The sequence below is a fragment of the Gallus gallus genome, chromosome 5, assembly GCF_016699485.2.
Source record: "Gallus gallus isolate bGalGal1 chromosome 5, bGalGal1.mat.broiler.GRCg7b, whole genome shotgun sequence".
Classification (NCBI taxonomy): domain Eukaryota; kingdom Metazoa; phylum Chordata; class Aves; order Galliformes; family Phasianidae; genus Gallus; species Gallus gallus.
The window spans coordinates 9,228,185-9,241,621 of record NC_052536.1 but is presented as its reverse complement, the minus strand read 5'-3'; the positions used below and the strand labels follow the sequence as shown (position 1 = coordinate 9,241,621).

The 13,437-nt window shown below is 39.9% G+C and overlaps 2 protein-coding genes across 2 annotated transcripts; both read right to left on the bottom strand.

Moving 5' to 3' along the window:
* Positions 1-288: 288 nt before the first annotated feature.
* ASCL3 (achaete-scute complex homolog 3 (Drosophila)) lies at positions 289-1,171 on the bottom strand. Its single transcript, XM_015286479.4, has one exon. The coding sequence runs from the start codon at positions 1,169-1,171 to the stop codon at positions 629-631; it is 543 nt and encodes a 180-aa protein (XP_015141965.2). The 3' UTR covers positions 289-628.
* Positions 1,172-4,229: 3,058 nt separating this feature from the next.
* Positions 4,230-13,397, bottom strand: TMEM9B (TMEM9 domain family member B). The gene is made up of 5 exons (XM_420984.8): positions 13,250-13,397; positions 12,996-13,087; positions 9,384-9,492; positions 8,306-8,440; positions 4,230-5,392 (listed from the first exon to the last, which is right to left on the bottom strand). Exons 1-5 carry the CDS (start codon positions 13,325-13,327, stop codon positions 5,237-5,239), a joined length of 570 nt encoding a protein of 189 aa, XP_420984.1. The 5' UTR covers positions 13,328-13,397; the 3' UTR covers positions 4,230-5,236.
* Between the last annotated feature and the right edge of the window lie 40 nt (positions 13,398-13,437).

The window sequence follows — 13,437 nt, the reverse complement described above, 5'->3', positions numbered from 1 at the left end:
AACAGTTTTAAGAGATGACAATTCTTACTCATAGGAATGAAACTGCATTTGTAAGATGCCGTGCTCTTCCGACGCCCAGTGACAATGTTTCAGAGAGCTGCTCCCCTCCTCCTTCCGCTTTCAAACTAAATTATCCACTTTGTTGGCTTTGAACAACATTCCTGGGAACCTTTACAAAGACCTCCTCGCTTTGTAAGAGTAACACTGGCAATAAGAACAAGAAACTCCTACCAAAGGGCATATGAGAGCAAACCAGTCGCACTACAGAAAAATAAAGGAATCTCAGCCTGACCGCTGGAAAGACTTTATTTTATTTCAAAGCACGAAGAATGTGATGGCACATACAATTAATTCACACTTGTAGGTATTCTATTTTTTGCTGGGTAACAATTTTAGATGTGCTTTCCAATTTCCATGAATTATCCGAGGCCACTCAGGAGTGATTTCCCCAGTCACACTTCCCTAAGCGCAGTCACTACCTACCAAACTAAAATGCTTTTTCTGTGGGCTGGTATGGATGTGCACTATGATCTGCTCCTAGATGTTTCAGGAACGGGCACACCATTAACAACATAGCAGAGGCTACCAGGTTCCCGTGCAGGATATATTTCCCTTGGTTTGGAACAGTTTAGATAGCCTTCAAAAATTGGCTTTGTTTGTTAATTGCTTTAGGTGCTTGGCTTGGCTCCACGACAATTTTGTCTGCTGCCACAGAATCACTGTACAGAACAGACTGGAGGTACCTGATGTATTTTATTGCTGCCCGGAGAGTCTCTACTTTGCTGAGCCGTTTCTCTAAGTATTCCTTAGGCAGGTGATGTCTCAATTTAGCGTAGCCTTCATTGACACATTTAACTCTCTGCCTTTCCCTCTCATTCCTCTTCCTGATGAAAGCTGGCCCATAGGAGTACTCGCTCCTGTTGTAACTGCAGTGGGGTATTTGGTAGGAAAAGCCACAGGGATCACTGCAGAAGTTCTCCGTGATGAAATGCTCAGACATGAAAGGAAGGAATGACAGATCTTCAGAGCAAGCGACCTGGTTTGCTGTTTCTGGATACATGTGAAACATGACCAGCGGGTCTGCACAGAAAGGCCGGGGCAGCTGTATGTGCTGAGTGTCAGCAGAGATGGACAACTTGTCCATGAGATTACAGCAGCCTTTGCCATCCATCAGGTTCTGCGTCTAACCTGGAAATGCATAATTACAAAACACTTTGAGCAACTCATACTGGACAGGACAAAATACTCACCTGCAAACATTCTCCTTTCATCTCTGCTTTAGAAATGAGGAGGGTTTAGAAATGGGTTTATGAACCCCACGGAAATCTAGCTTGCTCCAAGCTTTTATCTTTACAGAAAACACATAAAGCAGGCTAACGCTGAAGGCATTCTCTCCACCCCATTGACAATTCCACTGACAGACACTCTACTCATACCAACAAGCTTTTGTGACAAATTACTTTTCTTCTCGATGCATTTGATGTCTCATTCGCTGCACTGTTTTGACTCGATGTAAAACTTGTGCAGGGAAGGGATCCCAATGATAACTTTATGTCTGTAAACCATTCCATTGACTCCTCATGTAAGTTTTAGAAAAGGCCTGGAGGATGAATTAGAGCTAAACCTGACATCATCTTGGGTCCTCTTGTTTCTCCACTCATCTGTGTATTAAACACAGATATGGAATACTAAACTTCAATTTTAAATTATTTTACATAATAGCTACTTAAAAATATATCTAAAGCATACAGTTATTGTTTAAAAAATTATGATCCATCCTTACCGACTGCAAGCAGTACTTCCCAACACAAAATCTAACCAAAAACGCTCCTTTAACATCTTCTTCATCTATACTTTGCTTTCTAACATCCTTAGATTTTACCCTCTATAACAGAAAGAGCACAGGAACACAAACTAGGTTACCAGAAACATCCAGGCTGCACTGCTCACAACAACCCTGAAAAGCTTCAAATATTCAGAGCACGGTTCCATAACAAATTGGGTTCTCTGAATCCCTCACAAGGATAGAGATACTTCACTGTTTGCTATAATTTCACACCTGCCGCTTTCAATAGTGCGAGAATTTTCACTCAATAACCCAATCTAACAACATATTCCATCAACATGTACCTCTATGCAATTATCTGTTCTTCTCCTCATCAAAATGGATCTCAGTACAGAAATCCTGGGAGTTCAGAATTCCTTTACAGCATGCTGTTAGACAAGAGAGACAGTCACGTGCATCTCCAATGGGTCTTTCTGTAGGCACACTGACGGTATGCAGACACATTCATTTTGAGTTAATAAAGATACTGAAAGATGAGAAGTGACTATATACCTTCATAAAGCAAAAACAGCAGATAATCATCTTTCTCTTTTCTAACACAAGTTGTGTTATTCTAAACATTTTCTACTGAGACGGCTTGAAAATACTGTCAGAAAGAACAAAATTCACTGAATTGCAAAAAAAAAGTTAATAGTAAAGTATCTATATACAGCAAGAAACCAAAACCACAGCCCCTCGAGATACTTGCAGTATTTGTTTTGCACCGACACTTCTGCTGCATAACAGCATTCCATAGAACAGTTGTCTGTTGCCTTACTGTCTGCACAGAGCACATGTTAGAATCCTCTTCCCATTAGACCACAGACTCACCAATCTTCAGAGGGAAGTAAAATCCAAGGAAACAAGACGTGCTAATTTTAAGACTGCTGAATAATACCTGAAAATATCTGAACGATATTAAAAAAAAAAAAAGTTAATGTTCCAGTTTCCTTGCATCTTATTTCATACAGTAAGTGATCATATTAAACACAATGAATTAAAAAGCAACGGAAGCACTGTTACTGACTGTCTGATAGAAGTGGATTAGAGAAACATGGATATTCAGTGAAGATCTGTTGCAAGATACAGCAATACACACTTCTCTTACCTGAATCATGCAGTTTGCTCCACTGAGTCAGTGACTCCTGCAATTTATAGCCAGTTGACAACATGCAAAGTAGCTTACAGTTAGATCTGCTCATTTCTGGTTTGGCTTTTCCACCCACACCACAGCTATGATGGCAACAAGACTTGGCATTAAGGACTAGAAACTTTAAAACCGTATTGAACACAACTGGATCACCTGAAAAAGCAAATCAGGAACGTACTTTGCTTATGCCCTGTTACAGTTTACCAAAGCAGCATTTTCCTTTGCTGGAGCTTCATACACTAACATCTAAACTTAATTATCAGCTAGAACTTAGTTAAATACTGATCAAATGAACACACGTTTGAATAAGAGCACGGATGAAATTAATATTACATTTTATGGTCATCTCACAAGATCTGCTTTGTTTCAAGTTCTTTTAAGTTCTCTTCCACTTTGCTGTCTCAAAGCTTCAACACTGAGCTCAAATATCAGCACTAATTCCCACTTTTCTTTTCCCCTCCCCTATCCAGAGCAAAGTTCTGCATCTTCCTTCTACTCCAGCATCAGACCTGATCAGAAACACAGCCAAGATATAAAGCACCTATTAGAACTGGTAGGTAGGTAGGCACAAATGCAACAAACAAGTTATTTTTCTTTAGGGCATCCTATGTACATCACTGTCATAACTGATCATTGACTCATCAGGGTTAGATGCCAAACACAACTGTGTTTTTGGTTGTTTGCTTTTATCACGTCAATACACCCTGTGCTGTTCTGTACTTAGAGGAAGAACCCCACACCACCACCAATTAGGTGCCTGTTATAATTACACCCAGATTAATTCTGGTTTTGGAAGCCTACAGGACCGACAAGAGAATGAAGCTCTGCGTCTGCCAAAGAGATATAGTCATTGCAAATGTTATGGGACAGCTATGTTTCCACTCAAGACACTGAAGAGCTATGTATACAGGTACAGTCTATTTTCCACACTATTTTGCTCCCACTCTGTCAACTACAAAAGCCAGAACTGTACCTGCCAACATATAATATCGTTTCATAGTACCATTTCCTTCAGCACTGGAAATGAAAATCACTGCAGCACAATAATACAGCTAAACATGCCTAGCTAAATTTCAGTCAGGGATTAAAAACTTCTTTCCATCAGCAATTTGGTGAGCCATTCTTTCCCTTATGGAAGCACTAAACAACCGTGTATTTCTACTCAGAAGCGCTTTCAGATGACTGTTTTTATAAATGCAATTTACAGGCAGGGGTAATGAGGGAGAAAATGATGACATCTAGATAATGTGCAGCTGTTTTTCAAAAATCAGTTTTAATTGTTACATTCCAAAGAGGATATATGAAAGTTAGTCATCTAGCAACTGTATACCTCTTAAGAGAGATGAACACAGAATCACAGATAGAAAAATACACCTAACTGCCAAGGTGACAGGTGCTCAAGAAACTATGTGCCTTATACCATCAATCCAGACAAACGCAGAAAGATTTCTTATAATAAATATTTCTTCATATACTAGCTCCTGAGACTTTACCCATGAGAAGAAAGGAAGATTTCTTTTAAAAGATATCATACGCATACAATATATTAAGCTTTTAAAGCAAAAGAGAACAAAACGTCAACACTGTCTTGAAGTGCACCGCATCTGAATTTATCTACATCACAGTACTTCAAGTGTGCAGCTCAAAGAGTCAGTGTCCATTTAAGTTCAGCCTTGTTTCTGCAACCACCTGACATACAAGCATCTCGAAAGTACGAGTGCAAGAAACCAAATGACAAATACAGCCAATCACAACTGCAATGCAAGATTCCAATACCTCACATCAGCCCAAACTAAAATCCAAATATATTTACAACAGGTCTTTACATAAAGAGAGTAGTGAGTTGTAAGTAGTTACTGTGTTCCCAGCTACTTTTAACCACATAAATAATAAAGAGAAATATACAGTTAAAAATCACCATAAAGTCACAACTGTAAATAAGGTATCACAGCAGCAAACAAAGCAAGCTATCTCAGGGTTTGTTTTCTTTTCGGTTTTATTAGTAAGATACAACTGAAAATGTAAAGATTTCTAGCTTTTGGTTAACTGATTTCTTTTAACTCCTTCCACTTTAGTACACTCTTTCAAATTTTAAATACTTTATATATATATGGTTTTTGTTGTTTTTTTTTGTTTTTTTTTTTTTTTCAAATCAGTAAAGAACCATTGAAGAAAACCCTTTTGAAGTGGTAGGTTCAGAGAAACAGAGCTCAGTTCTTTCAGTTTGTCTGCTTTACTTCTTGGTGTTACTGCCGAGAGAATTAACTCAGCACAACGTGACGGTCAAAAACAGACTTGCGTTGCTCTTGGACCTGCAACTTCCAGCGCTGCTGGGCATACTCCACTTTGTTCAGTACGTTGGCACGGCTCCGAGAACGAGCTAACACATCGTGAGCATTTGCAAATGGCTGGTGATCCTGGAATGGCAAAGATCCTCAGTTAGATCTCGATAATTCCGTCAAGCGATTGCATTAAATGTTTTATTTTGTCGGTGATTTGAAGGTAAAACAAGCTATTTTAGCCAACTAGTCAGTCATAATGACTAAGCAAGGCTTCAGAGGGTTGAGACTACACTTTTCATTCCAAGTAACCACCACAGGTTTTCCAAACAGACCAAACTGCGTCACTGCAATATCACAGAACAGCTTAGGTTGGAAGGGACCTTAGATATCATTAAGCTCCAACTCTCTAACACAGCCAGGGCTGCCAATCACTGGATCAGGTTGCCGAGGGCCCCATCCAACCCAGCCTTGAAAGTCTCCAGAGATGGGGCATCCAAGCCTCCTTGAGCAACTTGTTCCAGTGCATTGCCACCCAAACCAGACTTGAATCCATTAGCAGCTGTTGGAATCAAATCTAGGACAGACCTAGATGCCAGGACCCTCCTGTTATTGTCACAAATGTACTTTGTTTAATGTCACTTAAACAGTGAATTAGTTTTCTGCCAGCTCTCGGCTATTACTGTACAACAGTTCAGGATGTTCATATAAAGATTGTATGTAAAACCAACACACTCCACTGTTTACCAAACCAAACCTATTGTACCAAGCTGTCTGAAAGCAAAGGGTAAATACAGCTGTTTAAGTGACAGAGCTCAACAATAACCGAGAGCTTATTTAATATTTATTCTGTCTGTTTTCCATCAATACCTGCAATGCTTTGTTTTCTTCTAACAAATAAAAGCAAGTTATAAACAGAAAGAGTTGGAATTGAACTTCTTATTTGGCTGTCAAACTGTTTCAGACAAAGCCTTGTTTCTAAAGCTACATTGGGAAGCACTGTGTGTGAACTACATAATAAAAAAATAACATAACTACATCCCATATTAAATAGTTGTTTGCCCTTTTGTATGTATATATCTCATAGTACTTTTTTGCTGTTGTTGTTCCAGAAGGCTTTTAAAGACATTGACATGAACGGATACCTCATCTGTAGGGAAACAAAATCACAACAGCAACACATTTCCACCATAAAATAAATGGAGGAAGGGATAGCGTAAGATAAGCTAGATGGTACTGGCAAGCTAGCTACTATTTCAATATAAACAACACGAGGAAAAAAGAAGAGCAAAGAGGTCTCCCAAAGTGGCTTATATTCACCAGTTGCCACTGCCACCAATGGGCAACAGGAAAAAGCAAGCACACTGTAGCAACTAAATGAACACAGATGGTATTTCCAGAGTGAGACGGAGATTAATACTTGAAGAACTTGCAAGAGGGAAGACAACAAAGAAGGCAACAAAGGCAAAAAGTCATGAAGAACCTTCAACTAATTCACATTCACTATGCCAGAAGAAATGAAAATGGGAAATGAGTAACATGAAATAAGCTCTTAAGTGAGCTTAAGAGCTTTTTGTTCCAAGCACTGCTGCAGACATAAGCAATAGTGACCCTACAAGCATACAAGGGTTCCACTACGTTACAGCAAAATTTGAACTTGAGAAACCACAGGTACAGAGCACAGCATTTACCACTTCTGATGCCTTCACATCTATGAAGTTCCTGATGCAACAGGCAGTCAGAACTGCACAGGGCTTTTCAATGCATTTTCTAAGTGCTGCCACCATAGCTTTGTTTCACCAGGAACAAACATATTTAGCTCCTCCTATTAACTGCCAATATAATAGAAGGAATGACAAAAATCTTTAACACTAATAAACGCTTCATATCTTTCTGACTAGCTCCCATTTATTGCAACAGTACTTCTTACAGTGTTTATGTCTGCTGAAAGGCTCAGGTTATGCAGATGGAAACCTTCCTGTCTCATAGACTAGGTTTGGTTTTGGAAATGCTTACTTCACCAGTAGAAACAGAGCTGCTTAAAGACTCAGTATAGAAATTACATCAATGCTGAGACTTCAGAATTGTTTTAACAGTTTGTATGATACAACACCGATGCTTTACCACTAACACAGCTCCTGTTTAGAACACTTACCTCACATTAATTTGTGGCAATAACTCACCCAGACAAGCAGATTCATCAGCTTTATAGAACACCTTAGAGATGCTTAGCCATAGTCCTTCCTTATTTTTATACAATTCTAAGTCCCTCCTCAACACAAAGATACCCTACTCCCACCAGTCTTTCCTATCGACGCTGGTCAGGTACCAAATGTCTCACTGTTCCCAGTGCTAGGTTTTGTAAGGTTTTACACTGCCTTCCTCTAATGGTACTTTAAAAAGTAAGTGCTCCATTGTTATTAGAAGTCAAAAGCACTGTACTGGCAATGGGAAAGGCCAGTAAAAGAGAAAACCATTTGTCATCATTTGTCACCGATGGACTAATTCCCCTTTTTCTCCTGAAAAGGGCTGTTCTGATCTGTGGGAATATATTATGTTACATTCCAGTTTTCAGTCGTAATACAAATAAGTTATTTTAGCATCAATCACTACATTTAGCATCAATAAATTCAAACTGAAGCAACATAAGATGTAACCCTGAGTATATACTTTCTTTTTGGAGAAGAAAATCTAAAATCAATATATATATAAAACTATATAAAAGTTGATCACTAAGAAGACTGCACTGATTATGAGCACATCAGAATTTGTACATCCTGCATGAGTTTACCTCCTTTCCTCCTCTATTCTTTCTCTGAGAAAGTGATCTGTGTTTAGAGCTGGGCACATAGAAGCAATCCTCATCTTACTACTTTCTAGCCCAGGGAAAAATGAAAGCATGGCTTCACAAAATCATCACGCAGTTTTCTGACTACAGTGGAGATCACCCTCTCCCTTCAGGAAAAGGATTTAAATTGTCTTGCAAAAAAAAGCTTCCCAAACAATGACTTAAGAATTAACCCACACATACAAGCAGTTGCATGAACTCACCCCAATGTCTTCATCGCTCTGTATGAGCTGTGAATGTCCAAAGAGACGTCTCTTCAGTATAGGTTCCACTAGTGTAAGGTACACCATGTACAGAAGAAGTAGGCCCAAAATAGACAGGTATATGATGATTGTAACCTGCACAACACAAACACGATTTATCCCAGAGTTATGACATTTCCTCGGCCGTCTCTCACCAGGCAGCGATGAACAAAAGAACTGTACAGTCAAAGTTCCTGATGAGCCTGACAACCTTCAGTAGCATCACTGTGACTTAAAATTCATGAACAGCAAAAAGGCATCATCTATTAAATTGGTATTACAAGGTTTTAGGGTAGACAGACAAATCAGCTCGAAACAAAGTCTGTATTAGTGAGGCTTTGCTAAAGTCCTATGCTATCCTTCTTGAAACAACTTGGTGTTCTCTCACCTTAATCAAGACTACTAATCTACGGCAATTAGACTGGTCACAAATTTTGGGGTTCTTGCATGGTCTCCATTCTCTAGCATAGATCCACATTCAGTCACAGAGCTCACAAAGAAAAAGGAGAAGAGGAAAAATATGAAATCCTAGAAGGCCTCCTAAAAAAGGAATCTGTGTAATAGAAGAAAACACGAGCTATATAATCTATTCACTCCAGTCAGGGGCTCAATGGCTGTAATAGGATAAGTATGAAGAATCATCAGATAACAAACATGATCGATTTTGCTCTTTGTAGCTTGCCAAGATAGAAAGTAAATTTACATCAAGCAAGCAAGACAGATGAATAATGAGAGAACACTAAGAAAAACATGAAGTCCAAAGCTCGAAAAATACCACAGCACATTCAGAATTCCAGCAAAGTATAAACCTTAATCTCAAAGTAGGAGAACTTAAATAAACTTCTTAAGCTCACCCCTTCAGCTATAGCATGATTCTACTATTACTACTCAAGATAAACTATGAACAACTCACAACAACAAAAAAATCTTAAGACTGCTTTAGAAGAGTTCTCTCTTTAAAAGGAGTATTTCTCTAAAAAGTTCTATTTACTATTCAGTTGAAGAATTTAATATGTAACAACAGAATTCCATGGTTTACCTTAATTGTGACAGAGCTTCTCTCTTCATACTTGCACTCACAACGTAAACAATATGCTTCTACGTCAGGTCCAGGGACAGGCATAGGCTCAACCACATGAAGACAATCACTGAAGAAAGACAGGAATGGCTCAACCAGCTGAGTTGGTTTCAGCTTACTTATTCCTTTATATAGGCAGACCTCACTACTTCAGATACATTGAGATCCCAGTTGCTTGGGCTGAGAATTCACCCTTGCTGAAGTTAGGCTGTTCTAAATTATAAAGTATCAAAGGATTTTCTTTTTCTTTTTTTTTTTTTAATCACTACTCAACAATTATTTTACATAAATGACAAATTCATCTACTGACAAGCTGCTAAACAAGTTGAGACCTTTCCAACTAAACACATTATTTTACAGAAATAAAGCTGTCAGCCTAACAAGTCCAAGAATTTGAAACCCACCACACAGGCACCATTTGACAGTGACATCTCTAACTCAATTCCAGCTATTACATCTTTTTTCCTCCTAATACTTAAAGAGCTTTATTCTGTTTTTCCGGTATCTGAAGGATTAACCTCTCTTTGGTGTTTGTGAACAGAAGCTCCTTTTTTCTTACCATCATATGTTTGTAGGCATTAAGGAAAAAAAAAAAGCAGTCTTTGGATGAGTTGTTTATTAAAGCAATAAGATTGTGAATGAACAGCATTCACTTGGAAGCACTGGAACCAGACAGGAAAACAGACTTTGACTTGAAAGATTACAAACTCTTAGACAGTTCCCACACCAAGAAGCATGGTTGACAATACCATGAACATCCTACACCACAGTACTAAAATCCAGCTGCTATGATACAACTTGCACCACTACTTCCACCAATGACTTCAATAATTTGGGGGGTTTGCTGACTCAGTTTCATTATTCAGTTAACACCCCGAGCCCCCTGCAGAGCACTTATGGAACAAATATCACTTTGATTCCTGTCAACTCAGTGTTAGTGGCGCCAGAAGTAGGTAATGAAACAAAATGCCTCGTGATAGCAGCAGCTAACAATTCAACTCTGTACTGGGCTAGATGAAAATGTCACCAAGCCACATGGCCAGGAATCAGTTTCCCTCTTCTGTTTTGTTGGTATTGCTTTTTTATAACTAGAACTGTTGAGTGCCACATCGCAATCTCTGGGGAGGCATGGAGGGATCGTTTTTCCCATTTATTTGACATCAAAATCACAATCTCCTGTATTGCAGGAGTAATGCCATAGGTGTAAGTGCAAAAGAGTGCCGCACTTGAGTTGCAAAATCAAAAATATATACAAGTTATGCACTAAGAAATTTCTGTAAAGGTTATGTCAATATGCTGCTCCAGTAGAGAAGAAAGCCAGCACATTGCTTGGGTACAGCAGGACATCTGTTACTGTGAGTATATCAAATAATATCAGCAAGTTTTTCCTCTAGTTCAGTTTCATGTTGCTATGGAGGGTAAAAGCTCTCAGAATCCTACAGTTCTGATTATATGTTTCCTTGGACTGTGATTCTATGGCAATTTAAGATGAATACGTGGAAAAGGTTGATCCTTTCCTAAAGGGTGTTCCCACTCAATTGCCCCCACATTAGCACCTTCTTCCTTGCACTCACAGTAACGGCACCAACAAAGCTTTTCTTCCTAGGGAATCTAGGCAAGCCAAAAGCACAGTTTCTGCTCAGCTTTCAGTTTATCCAGCAAAGCAAACAGGGCACCTTCCCTCACACCACTGTCTGTGACTACTAAAGCAGTCAGCCTCTGGACATGAAATACCAATGCATCTCTTTCAAAGTGGGTTATTTAACTGAATACCGCATAGGTGCTTAGGCTTATACAGCACAATGCTTGCCTAGGGAGTTGTTTGTCAGGACTAGACAGCCAGCAGTAGCTCCAAACTCTCAAATGGAGAACACTTCTATTGGTGTTGGAGCACTGTCAGCTCAAACCGATGTTAACAAAAGGCATTGTTTGGCACTCTGTGAGGATGTAAAAAGGACAGCTCCAGCGATAGAACTAAAACACCTAAATAAGAGTATCATAATGCAGGCTACAAGTTCAATATTGAAGATTAAATCTTCATTTTAAGTCCAGATAAGGGGGCAGTAAGTGATCATACTGACTGTAACTCATTGATATGGCTCTTGTCTCAGAGCGACAGATCTCAATGCCTGAAGGACAGAGCACATCACCCTGTTCTACACAGTAACAGGTCACAGGCACAGATGCAGAAACCTAAGTGTGACACTAAAATCATCTACTTTGTTGCACACAACCTAGCAACGAAGCCTTTTTAAAGTAGCAAGAGGGCAACTGGAACAAGAAGACCAAAGCCATGAAACATTCCCAGGTGGTCTCACAAGAAACAACCTCAACAAAATGAGATTTAAGACCAGAAAACAGGTTTTTGACATTCTGTAAGCACCATTTACCTGTCACCATGAAATGAGCCAAGACTACAAAGTTAATTTTTCCTTCAAACACTGTCAATATGATTTAAAGTGAAACGAGGTCTTTTCTGACAGTAAGGCACGGGCAACAAAGCTGTTAACAGTGTTGGTCTGAAATGCCAGCTGCAGTTCTCTCAGTATATCTCACTACTGCACTGACTATGACTAATTTGTCATAGCAGGCCTAATAACATTAAGCTAACCACGTGGGACAAAACAGTAATTTAGATTAGACAGTACATTTTATGTTCAGTAACACAGATTGAAATTTACGGTGTTGTTTCTCACAGTTCTTCTGTAAACAAGTCAGTAAGTCAAGGCATAGCTCTTAATACATATCTGTATGACTAACTTCATTCCTGTAATTATTTTAGCGGGACTACTAAGGGGCATGGAATGTTCATAATCAAGTTGCTAGCCAGCTGCTATTCAGCAGACAAAAGAGTCTACTAATAATTCTTGATATATAAGAAGAAGAGTCAGTGTATCAAAACGTATTTCACATTTTTGTAGGTTGATCCAAGAATTCCTGAGCACTTTGGATATCAGAGCAACTCCAAAGTATGCTGTTTTAAATCACTGCTATCTCCCTTTCTTCCCCAGCTGCTCATTCCTGCCCACGCAGACTGGTCCTCAGCTCAGCTCAAATCTGACGGACATCACGGCTAATCCAAGCAATACAACACAGCACATTGCTGAGACACAGAAGGCTTCTCTCTATATATACAGGAGAGAGAACATGCTGCTAGCTATACTGCATTCTCTGACTGTGATTTTTGAGGAACAAATCTCCAAAACAATCTCTAAACAACAGGACTGGTTTCGAGAGCAGAGAAAGAGGAGAGAACGGTCCCTGTCCTAGTTCAACAGACACACTGCTTCACCACGATACCATTGCTGGTCACTGAATTCAAATTACAAAACCCCTTTCCCTTCTACTACTCCAAAGCCTTATACAATAGAAACTAAGAACACGCAAACAAGCAATCCAAAATAGAAGATGGAGAAACACAAGGGGCTTTCAAGCCTCATTTCTTCCAAGAGCTGAATTCTGAAATGCTTTTAAAAGCAAAGGCCCAATCAGTTGCACAAGAGGTGTTCTTGTCTTCGTTACAGAATGCTTACAGGCGCTCACACTCTTTGTAATTCCCCATGATAAACTCACCAGTCCTTCTGCGAAACGTTTTTATTGTAGATATGGCCCGAGTGGTCTTTGTAAGGAGGGCAGATGCATTTACATCGGACGTCCTCCGAGTTCTGCAAAGCAAACAACACGCTGAGCCCGCACCATCACCGAGCGTATGTCACACACGGAGAACTGACAACAAACCACCTCTGCAGATTTATTTCAAGAGTTCAACGCAATTACCGGAATAAATAAGTAAACAGCACTCTCCACACCCGCTCCTCCCCGCTCACCTTAGCCTGGGCGCCCAGCCCCGCCAGCACGGCCAGCAGCCCGCAGAGGCACAGCCAGCCCCCGAGGCCGGTCGCCATGTCGGCCCGGGGCTTCTCGCCGCTGTGCACCGCTTAACCACTCCGCCGCGCCGCCGCCATCACTTCCGCCATCACTTCCGCCTTCCGCCCGCCCGCGTCCGGTGATGTCC